The sequence below is a fragment of the Perognathus longimembris genome, chromosome 3 (assembly GCF_023159225.1).
Source record: "Perognathus longimembris pacificus isolate PPM17 chromosome 3, ASM2315922v1, whole genome shotgun sequence".
In the NCBI taxonomy this organism is placed as follows: domain Eukaryota; kingdom Metazoa; phylum Chordata; class Mammalia; order Rodentia; family Heteromyidae; genus Perognathus; species Perognathus longimembris.
The window spans coordinates 45,955,158-45,976,230 of record NC_063163.1 but is presented as its reverse complement, the minus strand read 5'-3'; the positions used below and the strand labels follow the sequence as shown (position 1 = coordinate 45,976,230).

Genomic DNA, 21,073 nt, shown 5'->3' with positions numbered 1-21,073 from the left:
TACTTTCCAGTTCCTCAAAGTGTTAGGACACTCATCTGTGTTCGGAATGCTTAGACTCTTAATCTGGTGCCTCCAGAGTGTTGTTTCCCAGGGTATCCAAGTCTTCTTTTTTTTTTTTTTTTCTTTTTGCCAGTCCTGGGGCTTGGACTCAGGGCCTGAGCACTGTCCCTGGCTTTTTTTTGCTCAAGGCTAGCACTCTACCACTTGAGCCACAGCACCACTTCTAGCCTTTTTGTATATATGTGGTGCTGAGGAATCGAACCCAGGGCTTCAAGTATATGAGGCAAGCACTCTTGCCACTAGGCCATATTCCCAAGCCCCAAGGTCTTCTTGAGGAAAAGCTAGAAGGCCCTTTGCTCTACCCCACATGAACTCCCACTCATCTGCAAGATCCCTCTAGTCAAGACACCACCACCAGCTGCCAAGGAGATTCTTTAGCAACTCTGGTCAATGAACTGTGTTGACTCCTTGGGAGGGAAAAGTTTCTACTAGTTCTAATAGAAACTACCTAGGTACTGAAACTTCCTGTAAAAATGGTAAGATTTCAGGTCTGAATGGGGCTGGGTCCTACCTACTGAGAGGTCCCTCCTGGCTTTCATCAATTGACAAAGCAGCTAGTAAACAAGGAAACATAAGTCTCGACCATAACAGAGCAGATAAGATGAAACTCTTAAGCAAGAAATGTTGAAATAGTCTAAACACATAATCCAAAAAGAAGTTGAGCAATGAAGAATCCGAAGTACCAAAGTTTGGTGTGTCCTTTGGGGAGAGACCCTCACTATAAACAAACCAGATATAGAAAGGCCTAGGAAATCTGGGAACCGGTTTTGACTTATGGCACAACCAGAAATGTTTAAGTGTCATCATTCAGACAGACAGACAGAGAGGCAGACAATAGATAGATAGACAGACAGACACAGATATATCTATATATACAAGGCCCTAGGTTCAATCTAGTGTTGCTAAAAGGGGATCTTCTAAAAAAATTTCCCTACTAAATTGTGCTATCTTTGACATATTCTTCATTGTCTTCTACACATGTGAGTAGAACACACTAAAAACTTAGATGTTTGTTGATGGAATGAATGAAGCAATGCACGGATTGTCTAAATTTTAAGCACTTAAAGCCACCCAGTCTAATACTTTCCCCACAAGTGTGCATTTGTCTACACAAGGCTTTCATAGGTCACCACAATAACCATTCAACAAATACCAACTAAAACTACAATAGTTAAGATACTGTTTATGGAGGGACTCTTGAATGCGAAACATTATTTTAGGCTCTCCAGGTGCTAAAAGTAAGACTTCATACAAGGGGCTGGGAATATGGCCTAGTGGCAAGAGTGCTTGCCTCATATACCTGAAGCCCTGGGTTCAATTCCTTACCACCACATATATACAAAAAGGCCGGAAGTGGCGTTGTGGCTCAAATGGTAGAGCCTTGAACAAAAACGAAGCCAGGGGGCTAGGAATATGGCCTAGTGGTAAAGTGCTCGCCTCGTATACATGAAGCCCTGGGCTCGATTCCTCAGCACCACATGTATCGAAAAAAGCTGGAAGTGGAGCTGTGGCTCAAGAGGTAGAGTGCTAGCCTTGAGCAAAAAGAAGCCAGGGACAATGCTCAGGCCTTGAGTCCACGCCCTAGGACTGGCAACAAAAACAAAAACAAAAATAAACCAAACAAACACACACAAAAACAAAGCCAGGGACAGTGCTCAGGCCCTGAGTCCAAGCCCCAGGACTGGCAAAAAAATAAATAAAGACTTCATAGAAGGCTCCCTGGAGAACTTGCAGAGGATGAAACAGACATTAAGTACAATAACACTGTTTACAACAGAAAATGCCAAGTGTTTTCAAAGGCATAGATAAAGGCTATAAAGGAGCCAGAGGTCAAAAGGAATAAACTAGAGTTTAATACTAGTTTATGGTACATTACATTTCTTGTAACTTAATCCTGCAAGTTAAAAAATGATGACAATTAGTAAGCAACTGAAGCAGGTAATTAATGGCAGTGGCCTTGTTAGTTTTCACAAAAATCAACCAATCTATCTTCATATCCTCAGCACTATATGTAACATTAAGATTTGAAGGTTTTTTTTTCTTCTTTTTTGTGTGTTTTTTAACCTGTACTGGGGTTTAGAACTCAGGGTTTGGTGCTTGCCAGGAACATGATTTACCACTTGAGCCATATCTCCAGAAACACTGAACTTTGGAAATCAAGGATATAAATGAATTTTCGAATATTCATGAATACTGTAACTGAAACTGAGCCCTAAATTACAGTTATTTTCATGCTTGTGTGTCTAACCCAAAGAAGCACCGATTTGTCAATTTGAATACAAATAAAGTACATAGAGAAAATAATCCTGGTTTTCCATATGACCTTTTCTAATAGTAACTCTATTATTTAGATTACCAAGTAGGAAAGTAAGAATTAAGATGTAGCTATATATGGTATTTCTTTTTATGTAGATTCTTCTTTTTTATAATTTTTAATTATTTTTGTTTTCATTAAGTAATTGTATAAAGGAGTTACCATTAGATTAAGTCAGGATGTGAGTACAATGCTTCTTGGACAATGTCACCCCTTCCTTCATTCTTCTCTATTTTGTCCCTCCCACCTCTACCCGCAAGTCACATACTTCACTGTGTATATAGTATACATTGAATACAATGACTACATACTCCAGGGTTTTATTTTTTAACATTTAGATTCTCCAAATACTTTGAAGTATACCCTATACCCCCACTAAAACTGTTTCACTAGAGATAAATGCAGTGGGATGGAAAGAAGAATTTCCAAAACTAGTAGTAAAAAACACAGTCTTTACCTTTTTCCTGTTACCTGGAGTCAAAGAACTTACTTAGAAATTGCCTACCATAGTTAGAAACTGATAAATTTCATCTTTACTAACAGTGGAAAAGTGACATCTATATCAATATGTTCCTTCAATATATTTTATGAACTATATTCCATAAAAATGACTCTACAAAAAAGTATTTTTAGATCCAGAAACAATCTCTTTTAATAGAACTTTGCAACTATGGAAAAGTGAAGCACACTTAAGAATAGTTTGTGAATTACAAAACGCTCCTATATTCAGGTATCCCACTTCAGGCACTGCCCTTCATTCTGTCACTTCAGGTTGCTTTCCCTTAGCATGTTTTAACAATGTTTTCTCCTCAATCTGCTCAAGAAATAAATCAAGGGCCATTTGCATGCAGCATGATGTAGGCAGGATTGTGTAACACGCACCTGTGTAATACAGTCATCTTAGTTATACTGAAGAACCAAACAGGAATACATCTACCAAGTAATTTTCGAGGTTACATACATTCAAAGTGCTGCAATAATTATAAAGAAACTAATGATTACTTTGTTGCTTTACCCCTGATATTGTAGGAATCACCAAGGCAGAGAATTCTCAATCTCAACATAATTTAGTAGTTACATTAAGAAAATCTAACTAGTGTTTTGTGGTAAAAAAAAAAAAAAAAAAAGCTTGCCCTTACCTCTGCAATGTGTGTGTCTGTGTGTGTGTGTGTGTGTGTGTGTAAAATGCTTGTAAGTCGCATCAAAGTAACGATACATCATCATATGCAAGCAATAGTGCACTGGAAAGTACCTTCCTCAGTCTTATTTCTGCAAAAAAAAAAAAATACTGAAGGCAAACCAGCTCTCTACACTTCTGCAAATCAAGAAAAATTAAGCAAAAAGAAAGGAAGCAGGCAAAGAGAAGGAAATCAAGTCGCTATACCACTGTAGCAATGGTCCCTTTCAAGTTCTTTCAAGTCCCTTTCAAGCTTTCCCCTAGAGCTCCAAGAGATAAGGAGAAGACGGCACCACGCAGATGTTCCAAGTTACTCTTTTCACAACCTAGAATGCTCACCGAATTCAATGTGAACTGGTTGGGATACGTGGATTCGGTAGAAATGTCTGGGAGAAGTCAGTGGCCTTTCTCATCCGGGGGCCCCAAGAACTGCTCCAGAGTGCGCCCAAAGACTTAGTGCTCTCGCACCGGCGGCTCCGAGCATCCTCCCAAGGCACACACCTGCGGAGCCGGCGGCTCCGCCCTCACCCCCTCCCCTCCCCTGGGCTCGGTCCAGGTCTGGTGTCCAGCGCGCACCGTTAGGTCTGGTGTCCGGCCACGGCGGTCGCGGAAAGGGCCGGGTGCACACAGCCCTCTGAGTTCCAATTCTCAGAGCCACGAAGCAGGGACGGAACGCTGCTGGACACGGACACCTCCAGGATGCGCATTACCTTCAAAGTTAGGGAGCACCTTCACGGGAGCACTGACGCGGGGAACTGCGCCCGGGGACCGCCGGCCCGTCCCACCTTCCTCCGACCGAGGGGCAGCAGTGCCTTACCTGTCCTCCGAGACGCTGATGATGCCCTCCTCCTTCGGCACGATCACGGCCATATTCACAACCTCCTGGGACCCCTCGACCCGCTGCAGCAGAATCGGCTTTCGAGTCAGCGGCTTGGGTTGGATCTCCGCCGCCATCGGAGGGGGCGCGCCGGGGGCGCGCGTTCCGCGCCGCGGGGCCGGGCTGAGGAGAGCGCTCCGGCACGGGCACAGGCTGACACAAGCTGACACGGGGACGGAGACTGGCCGGAGCGAGACGCCGGGAGCCGGCAAGCATAGCCCAGTGGCCTTCCCTGGGAACGACTTTGCGCTCCGGTCTTGGGGAATCCTACCCGCTGCCACCACCACCGGGGTTACAAGCCGGCGCCACCACCGGAGGAGGGGGCGGAGAGCCAGGGGGTGGGGACGAGGGCGGGGCCTGCCACAGGAGTGGCCGCTGGTGGGCGCGAGGGCGGCTCCACTTCCGGGAGGGTGGTAAAGGAGGAGGGGAAAACCGAAAGTCAGAGGCGGGTCGCTGGCGACTAATGCGCGTGCGTCATCAGCCCCACTGCCTATTTCCGCCCCGCCCCTCTGCCACTCCCGTAGCCACGCCCCCCCGCCCCCGCGGTTCCGCTAGGACGCATGCGCCTTTTATTTCCCTTGGCCTCCCTCCCTAGGTTTCCAAACCGGTGTTCAGTCCTTGTCACTTCTAAATCTCTTGTGAACGTGCATGTGCACACCCTCGGGAGCGCGCTCGCCAGAAGCCCCGCCCCCTCCGGATTCCCTGGTAAGGGGATGGAGGTGGGCGGGGTAAAGGGTGCCTCTGCCGGAAAGAGAAGAGGCCTGCAGAAAGGAAAGAAGCCCAGTATTGGGACATTACTACGCATGTGCTAAGATTACCTGGCCTAGCGGTTTTAACTAGAGAGGCCTCTTTGCGCTCCCGTCATGCACTGGCTCCCGGCCACCGGTTCGTAGCGTAGCATCCTGGGAATTGTAGTTTTCTAGATCTTCCTTTTCCTTGTCCTGGAATGACCTATCTAAAGCGTCAATGACCCATCGCTCTGCGGTTTCTAGAGTTATTTTCGAGTCAGGGCTAGGGCCTGGCTTTTAAGGCGAGGAACTAAAGGGCCAGGCTACTTCCAGTGAGGTGAGGAGTCTGGGGATGGGAGAGGCATTTTGAAGGAAATCCAATGTAGTATCAATCTCCCTTCTTTATTTAGAGGTCTAGATGACTAGTCCGAGCCCAAGGATGCTTTTATCCCCAAGTTAAGGATAAATGCCTCACTAAAAGACTTGACCTGGGTGCTGGGAATGTGGCCTAGTGGTAGAGTGCTTTTCTCGTATACCTGAAGCCCTGGGTTCGATTCCTCAGCACCACTTATACAGAAAAAGCTGAAAGTGGCACTGTGGCTCAAGTGGTAGAGTTCTAACCTTGAGCAAAAACAAACCAAGGACAGTGCTCAGGCCCCGAGTTCAAGCCCCAGAACTGGGGGGGTGGGGGGGACACAGGATGAAAAAGGATATTGTTCATATCCATCCAGATTGCATGCCATTACACCCACTCTACCTTAAATTTTAATTCAGAACCTCTAATGGTAACCAAAATACCCTTGCTACTTATATCACAGAATTACTACAAGACAGAGGACACCTGGAAGTGTGATAGTTTTAAGTTGCCTTATAAATCATCAAAGCCCTTGAAAATCAATGTTTTAGTTATTTTACTATTGCCAGGAAGCTTTTTCTTTCACCTAAGGCAATGCATCACAGTAAACTTTAAGGTAGGTGAAGGAGGTGAGATTGTTTAATGCAAATGCAGACACATCCTCAAACAAATTTTGGGAGAAAATACTGAAATTGATGTTATGGAAATGGATACACTTAAAATGAAGCTCATCACATGCCATTTGAGAAGTTTCACAGACCTGTATTACTCAGGCCACCATTTAAACAATCCCTAATCTAGGAAACAGAAGTAGGAGCTAAGCTCTAGTTGGAGCTTTTAGGTAGGGGGAGGACTAAGGGGATTATTCTTTTTTTAAAAAAAATATTTATTTATTTATTTGTTTGTTTATTTATTTATTTATTTTTGGCCAGTCCAGGGGCTTGGACTCAGGGCCTGAGCACTGTCCCTGGCTTCTTTTTGCTCAAGGCTAGCACTCTGCCACTTGAGCCACAGCGCCACTTCTGGCCATTTTCTGTATATGTGATACTGGGGAATCAAACCCAGGGCCTCATGTATATGAGGCAGGCACTCTTGCCACTCGGCCATATCCCCAGCCCCAAGGGGATTATTCTTAATAGCTGGATTAAGGTGACTTCCTTTAGATTAACTCTTCACCCTTGGAAGACCAATTAGGAAAGAGTAAGAAAGGGAAAAAAGAGTACTCAGAGCAGACTCCAAGGCCCTTGCTAGTAGTAAGCACCATGCATTTTTCGGCTCATCCTCAGTGACCTACATTAGCAATATAAAGATTGGTGAGGAAATGGGGATATTAGTGTCATCAGATAAAACACAGAGAGAGAGAGAGAGATCAGTTCTGCTGACCCAGAGAAACAGTGGGTCAATCAGCAACAGGAACATGGACTGACAGGCAGCTGTGTATCAACCTCCAGGCAGGGTTTCAATAGCAAGACTCAAATCTGTGGTGACAGTTTAGGGAAGCAATGCAGGGCCCTGGGACTGGCAGAGCAAGGATTCTGCACCAGAGCAACAGGGAAGGTCTTAGGTGTCAAGACTAGGAAATAGGTAAATGTAGAGCACTTAGGAGTTGGAATAATGAGGGGGAAAGAGGGTAGACATTGTTGAAATTGATCATAGATAAGAATGGAACAAGAAGTCAACTCCAGCAAATGGAAACAAGGTTTTGGTTTGTTTTTTTTTCCCTTTGTTGCCATTTCTGTCTTTTGTTTATCTTGTTTATTCATTTATCTGTCTTTAAGAGGGCAAGAGGGCACAGAAATTGATGGACAAAAGGTAAACAAGTGCAGCAGTGGTACTCACTAGACACTACCTTGAAAATGAACTCTACTACTTGTGGATGGGGATGGGAGGGAAAAACGGACTGAGTGAGGGAAGTGGTGATATTATTCAAAAACAAGTGTACTCTTCACCTGACATATAACTGTATCCCCTCTGCATATAACCTTGAAAAATAACATTTTTAATGTTTAAAAATACAGCAACAAAACCTCTTAAAATTGTATCAGAAAGGATAAGGGAGAGTGGTAGGGGAAGTAGAGGTTGGTTGGAATTCATTGTGTACATGCATGGAAATATCACAATGAAATCTCCCACTTCTATAGCTGGTGTATGCTAAATAAAAAAATAATAGAGCATTTATCAGTGTCCTGAAGCATCTCACTTGATCTTTTGAACCCTCTCACTTCATCTGTAAAAGGTAGATAACTACAGTCCCAACCTTACAGTCATTGAAAAACTAAATTAATATAATTCATTTGAAGGAGTAAAGCCACTGTCTACTCTAAAAGAAAGAAGGGAAAGATAAGAAAGAATTGGATGGGAACAATAGAGAGAGACAGACAGCTGAACAAAGGACAGAGTAAAGGCGATGTCTTTGTCTCATAGTGGGAATCTAATGGGCAAAATTGGATACAAGTCAGGGCCAGACCATCTTGCAATAGAAGTTTCAACATTTTAAGCATCAAAAATTTGGGAACATGGTGCGGGGCTGGGAATATGGCCTAGTGGCAAGAGTGCTTACCTCGTAAACATGAGGCCCTGGGTTCAATTCCTCAGCACCACATATACTGAAAATGGCCAGAAGTGGCAGAGTGCTAGCCTTGAGCCAAAAAGAAGCCAGGGACAGTGCTCAGGCCCTGAGTTCACGGCCTAGGACTGGCAAAAAAAACCAAATTTGGGAACATGGGATGAAAAGTAACTTCTGCTTTCACTTTTAAGTATGTGATTTAGGAATCACTGCGTTGAATTTCAATGAATTTTCTTGCTGACTCAGTTAAGCATACTTAGTGCATACTTAGAAAATCCCTACAGTATAATGCTAATGGTCCCTTGGCATACAAATACATGACCAACAATGCCTCTTCCAAATGAATACCTTTTAGTTACAACCAGTAACATCAGAAAGCATCCTTCCATATTGTCTTCCTTCCCCTTTCCTGTTCCCTTTTTGGCAGAAGACACGTGGGCTCCTTCAACAGAGTTTGACAGTTCTGAAGCTTGACATCACTCCAAAGTACCTGGGAACTATTTGAAAATACAGATTTTCTATACCTGTCTCTGATGTACTACATGCGATTTTTTTTCTTTTTTTGCAGTCTGGGGGTTTGAACTCAGGGCCCATACTTGCTAGGTAGGTGCTTTTATCATTTCAGCCATGCTCCCAGCTCAAGAATCTGAACTGTGTGTGTGGGTGCGCGCACACGCACATGCACACATGCTGGAGCTTGAACTCAGAGCCAGGATGCTGTCTTTTAGCTTTGTCACCCAAAGCTGACACTCTACCAATTAAACCACAGCTGCATTTCTGGCTTTTTGCTAGTTATATGGAAGTAAGAGTCTTTTAGATTTGTCTACTCAAGCTGGCTTCAAACCTCAGTCCTCAGATCTCAGCCTCCTGAGTAGCTAGGACTACAGGTGTGAGCCATTGGTGCCTGGCCATTTATCTTTTTTTTTTTTTAATGGATTTTGTGTTTTCATAACAGGTACACATCAAAGTTGAGTACAAAGTACAGGAAGTTCCCATGTACTTCTTGCCCTGACACACACTGTTCGCCCATCCCCCACAATTATCTCGCCCCACCATTAGTGACCTGGACAGGAGCTTCATTATCCAGAATCCATAATTTACATTAAGATTTACTTTTTTTTTTAAAGCAGAACCAAAGAAATGTTCTTTATTGAATTAAATTGTACATCTGATTTTTAAAAACGTTTGCATCAAGTATTCACAAAGTAGATTTTCATACAACCATCAGTTGAAAAACACACAAAATAAGTTCCCACATAATCCTGATAGAAGTACCTTTTCCTCCTATCATAAGAAAATAAAATACTTTTTACAAGTTAAAGCCATTAAGTTTACAATGGTGCAAAACACCAAAAACACTTGAAGCAAACCCTATATTACTTTTAATAAAAAGTATGCTTCTCATTTTCTATTCTTGGCCCAAATTTTAATTCTTTCCAGTAGAACCAAAACCTCCTGAACCCCTTTCAGTATCATCCAAGACTTGACCTTCTTCAATTTCTGGATAAAAAATCCGTTCACAAATGAGCTGGGCAATTCGATCACCCTTTTTGACTTCAAACTTCTCTTTGCCAAAATTGAACAATGTAACACCAACATTTCCTCTATAATCTTCATCTATGACACCAGCTCCTACATCGATGAAGTGTTTTGCAGCCAAGCCAGAACGTGGAGCTACTCTTCCATAGCACCCAGAAGGAAGAGCTATCTGAATGTCCGTCTTCACCAGGGCTTTCTCCATAGGTGGTATGGCATAATCATAAGCACTGTACAGGTCGTAGCCGGCGGCCCGCGCGGACCCCCGGGTCGGAGCCGTGGCGTGCTCCGACAGCCGGACAAAGCGGAGCCGCCGCATGTAGCCCTCCTCGGCGGCTCGGGTCCGCTTGCAGGGGGACCGGCGACGGTCTCTTCTGAGCTGGGCATGGCCAAGTGGGGGAAGAGAGAGAAAAAGAGATAGAGAGAGGAGAGATGCCGAGGGAGAAGGAGACGGCGCCAGGTGAGCGCGAAAACCCCTAAGATTTACTCTTAAGTGTTGGACAAATGTGTCCACTATTATCACATAGAACAATTTCACTGGCCTAAAAATCCTTTGTGTTTTATCTGTTCGCTCCTCTTTCTCCTCCATTTCTGACAACCATTGGTCTTTTTACTATCACCATATTTCTACATTTTCATGGATGTCACATAGTTAGAATATACCATATGTAGCCTGTTCAGCGAGGTTTCTGTCTGTTAGTAATATTCATTTAAAATTCCTCTGTGGTTTTTCCTACTTTGAGAGCTCATTTCTCTTTAGCACTGAATAATATTCTATTGCCTAGATGTGCCACCGTTTATTCATTTGCTTACTGGGGGAAATCTTGGTTGCTTCCAATTTTTAACAACTATGAACAAAGTAACTACAAACATCTGTGTGTAGGCTTTTGTGTAGACATAAGTTTTTAGCTCGTTTGGGTAAATACCAAGGAGCAAGAATGCTGGATCATACAATACGACTATGTAAGAAATTGCCTAACTATCTTCCAAAGTAGCTATACCATTTTGCATTCCCACCAGCAATGAGTGGTAATTAGTTATGTCAGAATTTCAGAGGAAAACTAACTCTGCAATTTTTGCAGAACAGCTAGGAGAACAGTGGGAGTGGAAACCAACCTTAGGGAAATAATGATAGAATGAAAATGATTGAAAAGGGGAAGGAAGAGGAAGTTCTTCTTTCTGTTCCTGCTTTGCTTTCTCTTCACTGGTAATTTTCTTGCTACCACAAACCAAATTCCTCCACTAGCTCTGAACTGGGCTGAATGGACAGGCAAAGTCTGTGGCAGCTCATGAGGTCTGCTTCTTAGAAATCCCAGAGCAGGGAAATCCCAAGTATACTTGGTCAAGAGGAAATGAATTTACTATTGCTACAACATGTCAGTTTTCAAAATTAAAAAAGTCAGCTAAGTCAAACCAAGAATGCAAACAAGACTCAACTCCTTAGTTTCTAGTCATTCATGGGTCTAATATCTATTAAAGTCCTTGGCTTCACTCAAGGAAAATTAGCCGACCTCACCATTCCACAGACATTATCTAACTATACTTCTTTTTGTTGTTGTTGTTTTTTGCAGAAAAATATTTGTGTCAACTGGGTGCTGGATATGATCCACTCTTGTGAAATCAAGGGCAGAGCTCAAAGCAGTTCATATCTATAGCTTTTTTTTTTTTTTTTTTTTTTTTTTTTTTGTCCTGGGGCTTGGACTCAGGGCCTGAGCACTGTCCCTGGCTTCTTTTTGCTCAAGGCTAGCACTCAACCACTTGAGCCACAGCACCACCTCTGGCCTTTTCTATATATGTGGTGCTGAGGAATCGAACCCAAGGGTTTGTTTTTTTTTGCCAGTCCTGGGCCTTGGACTCAGGGCCTGAGCACTGCCCCTGGCTTCTTCCCCCTCAAGGCTAGCACTCTGCCACCTGAGCCACAGCGCCCCTTCTGGCCGTTTTCCATATATGTGGTGCTGGGAAATCAAACCTAGCGCTTCATGTGTAGGAGGCAAGCACTCTTGCCACTAGGCCATATTCCCAGCCCCCATATCTATAGCTTATCATTGGATAACACCTCTAGCTTTGAGGCATACTAAGCAAAAAATCTAGAGAAGTTGGTATGGTTAACGTTTGGTTTTTCAAATAAGGTCCAGGACTGAGAGTGTGACTTAGCAGCAGAGTGCTTGCCTAGTATGCATGAAGCCCTGGGTCGATTCCTCAGCACCACATAAACAGAAAAGCTGAAAGTGGCACTGTGGCTCAAGTAGTAGAGTACTAGCTAGCCTTGAGCAAAAAGAAGCCAGGAACAGTGCTCAGACCCTGAGTTCAAGCCCCAAGACTGGCTAAATAAATAAATAAAATAAGGGCCAGGTTTATGCTGAGGTCTGGTGCATAATTATTTTGTCTGTGCTGCTCTAAGTGTTCTGCATTAAATGATGTTTTATAGAAAATATAAAGAAATTAAATGGAACTTATGGAGAATAAAGAGTACCATGTCAATATTCAAATGGAGAGAGTATGTATGAAATATATCACCATTTAAACAATCAGACCTAAGCTCAAATATATAGTTGCTTGGCTAAGGAATGGACATGCATATCTTGGGGGCTAGTATAGTTTTCAACAAAAGTTTTTTATTCAAATTTTCATCTAGCATTAAGTATGTGGGAAAGATAAATGGATCTGTTAAAAGAAATGAGTTCATCTTTTTCTTGAAGGACCTTGATTGAAAGTCAAGTTAGTAACCGAAAGTCTAGTGCTGGGCTGGGGATATGGCCTAGTGGCAAGAGTGCCTGCCTCGGATACACGAGGCCATAGGTTCGATTCCCCAGCACCACATATACAGAAAACGGCCAGAAGCGGCGCTGTGGCTCAAGTGGCAGAGTGCTAGCCTTGAGCGGGAAGAAGCCAGGGACGGTGCTCAGGCCCTGAGTCCAAGGCCCAGAACTGGCAAAAAAAAAAAAAAAAAAAAAAAGAAGTCTAGTGCTGTCACTGGAGTCTTGATAGACTGGCATCATCTAAAATTCTTTGGATATATCTAATGACACTTTTTAAATATACACAACATAAATAGTTCACTACAGATAAACCAGCCATTGTATACATTTCAGTATCTGCACAGGGTTAGCTAAAGCTCTTCCTATCCTCAGACTACATACTCTGTTAAGCACATTCTCAAATCAACCCTCCTATTGCACTCTTTCTGCCAACCAGCATAGGGTAAGGCATGAAAAGGGAGCTAAATACCGACAAATAAGTAGAAAGATTAATTGAATATCAAGATCTTTGTAGATCTGTTTCCAGTAAAAGGGAGCAGAGAGAACTCACATGCTCATGTTTGCCATACCAATAGAATTTGCTTAGTAGTTTAGCCAGAGGCCATAAAGTTCAGGACAAATGTTTGTTACCAAAAGATGCCTCCTCTAGAGTAAAACTGGTTAGAATCGAGTTAATTTCCTATAAGAACAGCAAATACCAAGTGAAAAGGGCATTTGTGCTGAAAGATTTATTTTTTTTTATTTTTCTGCAACTGCCATTGTTTGGCAGGGGGTGGGGAAGATTAAATGAACAAAAAAAAAACCTCTAAAACAGTAGGGGAGGGAAAATTAGTAAAAAATGTTTAGATATATTATAAAACAAATTGAAAGCCATAAAGGTAAACAGAATGAAGATATCATTGGTTGATCCAAATCATTTACCTCAAACTTTGAGCTCCTACATGAAATCACAGACACATTCTGTTGGCTTCTAAAACAGACATACAACTTTCTTCCAGTGTACACAATTCTAAAGAATTTAGATATCTTTATAAGCTACACGTCAAGCCCTACAACCAACAATAAAAACAAACAAACAAACAAACAAATGTGTATGGATGACAAGCCCCAGTGGCTTATGCCTGTAATCCTTGCTACTCAGGAGGCTGAGATCTGAATACTGAGGTTCAAAGCCAACCAGGGCAGGAAAGTCCATGAGACTCTTATCTCCAATTAACCACCAGAAAACCGGAAGTGGTACTGTGGCTCAAAGTGGTAGAATGGTAGCACTGAGCTGAAGAGCTCAAGGACAGTGCCCAGGCCCAGCCCCACAACCGACCACAAAAAAAAAAAAAAAGATGTATGTTATGAAATAGTTTATATGATTGGAATACAAGAAACATTAATAATTTTTCTCCTTAAAAAAAGGAATTTACAGGGGCTGGGAATATGGCCTAGTGGCAAGAGTGCTTGCCTTGTATACATGAAGACCTGGGTTCAATTCCCCAGCACTACATATATAGAAAATGGCCAGAAGTGGCGCTATGGCTCAAGTGGCAGAGTGCTAGCCTTGAGCAAAAAGAAGCCAGGGACAGTGCTCAGGCCCTGGGTTCAAGGCCCAGGACTGGCCAAAAAAAAAAAAAAAAAGGAATTTACATATATTACCTTCATGGATCAATTATTCTTAAAAGATAATTGTGTGTGTGTGTGTGTGTGTGTGTGTGTGTGTGTGTGTGTATGTGTGTGTTTGTGTTAATACTAGAGTTTTCAAACTCTGGGCCTGAGCACTGTCCCTCAGCTTTTATTTTGTTCAAGGCTGTGATGCTCTACCACATGAGCCACAGCTCCACTTCCTTTTTTACTGGTTAATGGAGATAAGAATGTTTTAGATTTTCCTGCCTGGCATGGCTTTGAGCCACAGTGTTCAAATCTCAGCCTCCTGAATAGCTAAGATTACAGGCTTGAGCTACCAGGGCCTGGCTGTTAATTTTCTTCTGAGACTGATGCCAAAAAAAAAAAGTGGAATAGAATGGAATGATTAAGGATAAGGAAATGTGATAGGTTCCTCACCGTGATAGGTTCCAGCCCCTAGCCTGGTTCTGGTTCTCTAAGAGTTATCTGTAAAACACATCAGATCATGTTACTCCCTAACATCATCTAAAACCTTCGAGAACTTACTGTGTTCCTAGAACAAAACCTGCACTTATCATCTGACCCAAGCCTCCTTCTACAATCCCATTATGCACCACTACCCTTTCAAAGGCTACACCAGTGACATGGCACCAGAGAGAAGGATGTTAGTTGCAGGACATTTTATTGGATTGTGTCTTGCAACTAAAATCTTCATTTAATTGGATTTAAAGGGAAGGCCATATCATCAGAGTTTGGTCAGATCATTGGCTCTATTTCTTTGCAACCCACACAGATAGATGTGATATCTTTCTCCTTTAGTTGACCAAAAAAAAAAAAAAAAAAAAAGGAAAGCAGCAGCTCTTGGTTTTACATGCTTCCTCTTCCTTGTCCAAGAACAGTTCTGCAAGTATTTCTCTTTCCCAGTCATCAACCCGAAGTTTTTGGCTTCTTTCTACATAGATATATCTAGCCTAGAACTAAATGCCCTGAGGAAGCCATGACCAGTTTGTGCAGGACGACAGGACATGTCTTTCTGGTAAACAGTTGTGATAAGGGAAGAGATTATACTGGTTGGCTAAGGCCAACCTGACCTGACCTGAAAATGAGGTAAATTTCACTTTACTTCATGGCTGAGAAATTTGGAGAAAGAGAATGGACACTGAATAAACACATCCAGAATCCATACTATTCACAAGGTTTTTGATCCATAATATAATTTTTTTCCAGTCCCAGGGCTCCAACTCAGGGCCTAGGCACTCTCCCTGAGGCTCTTTTTGCTCAAGACTAGTGCTCTAGCCCTTGAGCCACAGCATCACTTCGGGCTTTTTCTGAATACTTTACTGGAGGCAAGAGACTCACAGACTTTCTAGGGCTGGTTTTGAACTTCGGTCCTCAGATCTCAGCCTCCTGAGTAACTAGGATTGCAGGTGTGAGCCACCAGCTCCCTGCTTTCCATAATATAATTTTGTCCCTCTTTCTCAGACCCTTTTCCCTAGGTAATTTGTCTGGAAAATTCTTACTCTTTTCCTTAATGCCAGCTCAAGCATCTTGGCCTCTGCAAAACTGTTTGGGATCTCTTGTCTCATGAAGAATGGACTGCCACTTCCTCTGCATAATTTTTTTTGTTGTACTGGGGACCAAGACCCAGGACCCTGCCCATGCCTGGAAAATGCTCTCTCACTGAGCTATACCCACAATATGTCATTCTTGTGCCCAGAACAGACTTGATTCATTGCCTTTACCCATTGTTCATTAGCTATTTGTTAAATAGTTTTCTCTCCCTGGGTAGAAGTTTAACTCCTTGGAGACAGAAGACCTATTTTATTTATCTTTACTTCCAGTACCCAGGAAACAACCAAAGCATATATGAATATCCCTTGAATAAATGTTGGTTCTCATTCATTCTACTGGTGGTCTTGATCACCATGGTGCATTCATTGTGTGTAGATGTGACCTCCTTTGACATCCAAACTCAAGAAAGAGTCTGCCAGTACCAGTGTCTCATGATTGTAATTCTAGCCACTCTGGAGGCTAAAATCTGAGGATCACAATTTGGTGTGTTTTTGGTTTTTTGCCAGTCCTGGGATTTGAACTCAGGGCCTGGCCTCTGTCCTTGAGCCTCTCTGTGTTCAAGGCTAGTGTTCTACCACTTGAGCCACAGCACCACTTCCAGCTTTTTCTGTTTATATGGTACTGAGGAATTGAACCCAAGGCTTCATACATGCCAGGCAAGCGCTCTTCCACTAAGCCACATTCCCAGTTCCTGAGGATCACAATTTGAAGCCAGCTTGGGCAGTAAAATCCTTACCAAAAAACAACAACAAAAAATACCAAAAAAGCCAGAAGTGGAGCTGTGTCTCAAGTGATATAACACACACCTTGAAAAAAAAAAAAAAAAGCTTAGGGACAATACCCAGGCCTTGAATTCAAGCCCCAATTCTGGAAAGACACACACACACACACACACACACACACACACACACACACACCCCTCAAAAACTTATCTGTAGGGCTGGGGATATAGCCTAGTGGCAAGAGTGCCTGCCTCGGATACATGAGGCCCTAGGTTCGATTCCCCAGCACCACATATACAGAAAACGGCCAGAAGCGGCGCTGTGGCTCAAGTGGCAGAGTGCTAGCCTTGAGGGGGAAGAAGCCAGGGACAGTGCTCAGGCCCTGAGTCCAAGGCCCAGGACTGGCAAAAAAAAAAAAAAATTTATCTGTAGGCTAGGAATGTGGCTTAGTGGTTGAGTGCATACCGAGCATGCATGAAGCTCTAGGTTCAATTCCTCAGTACCACATAACCAGAAGTGGTGCTGTGTCTCAAATGGTAGAGTCCTAGCCTTGAGCAAAAGAAGCTCAGAGACAGTGCCCAGGACTTGAGTTTAAGCTCTTAACTGCAGACTAGGATACTGGCAGATGGGAAATGAAATGAATGAGGCTGTGGTCTTGATCTTCTGTGTTTGGATTTAGAGGAATATAGAGGTCTTCATGGGTGCAGACTTTATTAGTTGCCAACAATGCCTTCTGCCACAAAAGGCAGAAACCATGAAAAAGGCTTTCTTCTAAAAAACTCAAACTGGGCCCGGCATGGTGGCTCCATCCTTTAATTTTAGCCATTTGAGAGACAGAAATGAGGGATCACAGTTCAAAACCTGCCTGGGGAAAAAATGTTTGAGAGCTTCCATTTTGGTCAATTGGTGCAGTGACATACACCTGTTATCTCAGCTATAGGGGAGCCACAAACCTGTCATCCCTAGCAATATCGGGAAGCACAAGTATGAGGATCATAGTCCGAGCCTGCTTAGATATAAAGCAAGACTCTACCTTGGAAACAACCAAAGCACATAAAGGCTAGAGGCATGGCTCAACTGTAAACAGGAGGCCCTGAGTTCAATTCATAGCATGTAAAAAAAAAATCAAGCTGGTAATTTAGTCATCCAGACGATACAATTGCATGTTAGGCTCCATGGTTATGTTACCTTTGTTATTCCCAATGAGAAAGAAGGGAGTAGGGCTGGTAGCATATCTCAAGTGGTACAGTGCCTGCCTGGCAAGCTCAAGATCCTGAGTTCAAACCAGTACCTCCCCCAAATGGGAAGCCTACTCTAAATACTATCTCCTCTTGCTTTACAACTCTGAGAAAAACGTACCACTTTCATCATTCCTCAGCAGGCAGTATCTGAGGGCAAAGAATCAAACATTTCCAAAATAAATAGAATTACGATCATTGTCAACAATGTTTTACTCTATCTAATCTCAGTAGGGCCTGACATATATGGCAGAGGAATGTAGGAAGCCACTGAACAACTTCAAGGGAGCTAATAATGAACTGACAAGTGAGATGCATTCTGCAAATAACAACATCTCCAATAATCATGCAAATATTCTGAAGGGTCCAGGGATCTGGATTGAGATAGGCTGTATCATTATAGCTACGAAAGCCAGCGTTATAACCTCAGTGAAGTCACATATAAATGTAACAGCTAGAGATTATAAATAAGTACAAGGTAGTGACATATCAGCTTCGCATCTGTGTGGCATGGCAGCCACATTATTTGACTGATTACTGAAGGAGTGATCCATGTAGAATGATATTCGTCAGGGCAGGCTCTTGAAGGAATGAGTCACTGATTTTTGAACAAGAGGCTGGCATGAAATAGATAGTACTCAAAAAATATTATCTTAGCAACTGGATAAAGAGTGAAGTGAGATGGGGGAGGACAGAGCAGGGACACCAAGTAGGAGGCAGTAATGCAGACAAGGTGATGGGAGCCGGACTACTGTGTGGGCTGTGACATATAGCTGAGATGCTTCTGAGAATGCAATGCAACTGATTGTGTAACAGCGTGGGCTTTGCAGACAAACTGACTTGGACTCTAATCCTGGCTCTACCACTGACTACTTCCGTAACTAACCCACCTACTCGAAATCCATTCCCTCATCCACAAAAATACGAGCTAATAGTATACCAGTGAGGTCTTGCATCTGGTATCCGAACATCCTTTCTGCTCTTGAGTGCATCAAGCCATTCCTCTGTCTGTCTCTGGTAGCAAAGACATAAGCACATGCTCTGAGCAGGGCCAGTTAAAACTCACCCATCTCTTTGTATTCAAGGGTAGCAGTATAAAGGCAAGGCACTGTTGTCAGTTTGTGGCTAGCCTGGAGTCCAGAGGCATGAAAGAATCTTGTTCTGAGAAATTGTTACTGATGTTGATTGTGGTAGTATATACCAGTAATGCCAACACTAGAGAGGCTGTGGTAGGAGGATGGAGAGTTTAAGGCCATTCTGGTCTACATAGGAAGTTCAAGGCTGGCCTTGAGCTTGAACATAGTGATACCCTATTTTATAAAATAACAACAAAGAAATCTTAACTTTGTGCTCTGCTTATTCCCTTGGATCCTACCTATGTCTAGGCCTGTGGATGCTATAAGTTGCCTGCTAGCTTCCTATAAATTCCCTTTCTGCTTAAATTATCTACTGTTTGCCAGCAGGAATCCTGAGCAGAGCACAACCACAAAGGGCTGCTTTCAGGATTGAAGAAGACAGTGTATTTGAGGCCTTTCACCCAGTACCTGCCACGGGTTCATGCTTTCTAAAGGATAGATCTAAGCTAAAAGGCGTCTGTGATATAATGGTCACCAACTTTGGTAGCTTGAAGTGAAAGAATAATAAAAAGGAAGAGTGAGGAAAGTAAGTTGTTAGTTGCCTTCCTCATCACTGATGCTTCTAACAAGAATATAGAACATGTCTGACAAGAATATGATTGACAGGACAGCTTGCTTGAAAACGATTCAGACCAGAATTGCAAAGGTAGAACCTTTCTGCATGTCGACTGAGAACATGGGATTATGCCCACATGACAAAGTCCAAACTTGTTAGCCAGGCATATAGAATACTTTACAACTCTGTCCCAACCTGCTTTTCAAGCCTGATTCTTGCCACTCCTCAAAAATCACTTGATGCTGGAGTCACTTGAAGCTGTCCCTGTGTCAAGTGAGTTATTTGAGCTTTGCTGCCTTTGCACACTGAATCAGCTTGGCCAGCAAGATCTTTCCTTCCTCCCTTCCATCCTCCCTCCCTTCTTCCCTCCCTCCCTCCCTCCCCCCTCCCTCCCTTCCTACTGTGTGTATGTGGGGGGGGGGTACATGCATGTGCCTGATCTGGGGCTTGAACTCAGGGCCTATGTGCTGTTTTTGAGCTTTTTTAGCTCAAAGCTAGCACTCTATCCCTTGATCCATAGATCCACTTCCGGCTTTTTTTGGTGCTTAATTGGAGATAGGAGTTTCATGGACTTTCCTCCCTGAGCTGGCTTTGAATCAAGATCCTCAGATCTCAACCTCCTACTTCCCTTCCTTCCCTTCCCTCCATCACTTCCTTCCTTCCTTCCTCCACTTTTCTTTTTCTTTCCCTCTCTTTACTTCACTTCTTTCCTTTTATTTTTCCTTTTGTGGTGCTGGAGATCAAACACAAGGCCTCATGCATGTAAAGCAATGTATCACTGCGTTCTGTGGACCACCCTTAATTAACCTCTCTCAAACTCAACACTTTATTTAAGACTTGGTTTACATATTTCCTCCTCCTCAATGAAGCCCTTCTGAGGCCTTCAAAGAAGAGTTACTATTGCATCTTCTGGCTTCCCACAAAACTCTGCTCAGGCCTCTAATTTTCTTTTTATATCTCTCTCCTTCTTTCCTGGGTGGTCCAAGACAATAAGGACCCTGATTTATTGCTCTTTTGTGTCACCATATTCTTATCTGGCATATACATAGTACTTCATAGGAGGCTCTTTGTTGAATACCCAGAATATTTTTTTTAGTGATCAAAGGGTGTGACTATGAGAGAAGAAGGCTTTTTCAACAATCTACATACAAAAATCAATTTTGTTTATTATCTGTATATATAGCAAGTAATAATTAGAGTCTTTTGACTTTAGATCCTAAAGGGCAGAGTTATATTTTAACTTAGCTTGTACAAACAGGTTTTGTACCAATAGATGTAATAAAGCAATTCGAATTTCTTTTTAGAGGTACTGCTTTCCTAAAGCAGGCTGAAGACATGATTGCTGAAGACCCTGGTTGTGACAGGCCAAACCAGAAACCTTAGGTTTTTCTGTAGATATTTTTCTATCTCTAATCTCCATCCCTCAGCTAAGTCATCTTTCCCAAATGAGAACCCTTAGAAATAAATAGTTCCCCTTTGATCTCCCCAACCTGAGATTAAGCACAAGGTTTCTAAGGAAATAGCTCTGAGGTAAAAATGTATTTTATGAACCATTGCCTTCAGAATTACTTTATGTAACTATATAATTATTTTTTGCCAGTCCTGGGGCTTGAACTCGGGGCCTGAGCACTGTCCCTGGCTTCTTTTTGCTCAAGGCTAGCACTCTACCTCTTTTTTTTTAATTAATTAAATTTTGTTGACAAGGTGTTGTGCAAAAGGGGTACAGTTACATAATAAGGCAGTGAGTACATTCCTTGTGATAACTTACACCCTCATTTTTCTTTCCCTTCTCTAGATCAGGTAGGCATATATACAATACCCAGTGTACCAAAATCATATACAGTAACCACATGGCGTATGCCAAAG

The 21,073-nt window shown here is 42.8% G+C and overlaps 2 protein-coding genes across 2 annotated transcripts in view; both read right to left on the bottom strand.

The window, feature by feature from the left end:
* The window catches only part of Wdfy2 (WD repeat and FYVE domain containing 2), a 159,424-nt gene extending 154,504 nt beyond the window's left edge, over window positions 1-4,920 (bottom strand). The window contains exon 1 of the mRNA XM_048341437.1: window positions 4,369-4,920. Within this exon, the coding sequence (XP_048197394.1) occupies window positions 4,369-4,505 (137 nt within the window). The 5' untranslated portion in view covers window positions 4,506-4,920. The remainder of the gene's footprint in view (window positions 1-4,368) is intronic.
* Window positions 4,921-9,199: 4,279 nt separating this feature from the next.
* LOC125348313 (deoxyuridine 5'-triphosphate nucleotidohydrolase, mitochondrial-like) lies at window positions 9,200-10,000 on the bottom strand. Its single transcript, XM_048341438.1, is given in 2 exon segments — window positions 9,200-9,973; window positions 9,976-10,000. Coding segments are annotated over 2 exon segments (495 nt in total). The 3' UTR covers window positions 9,200-9,503.
* Window positions 10,001-21,073: the final 11,073 nt, after the last annotated feature.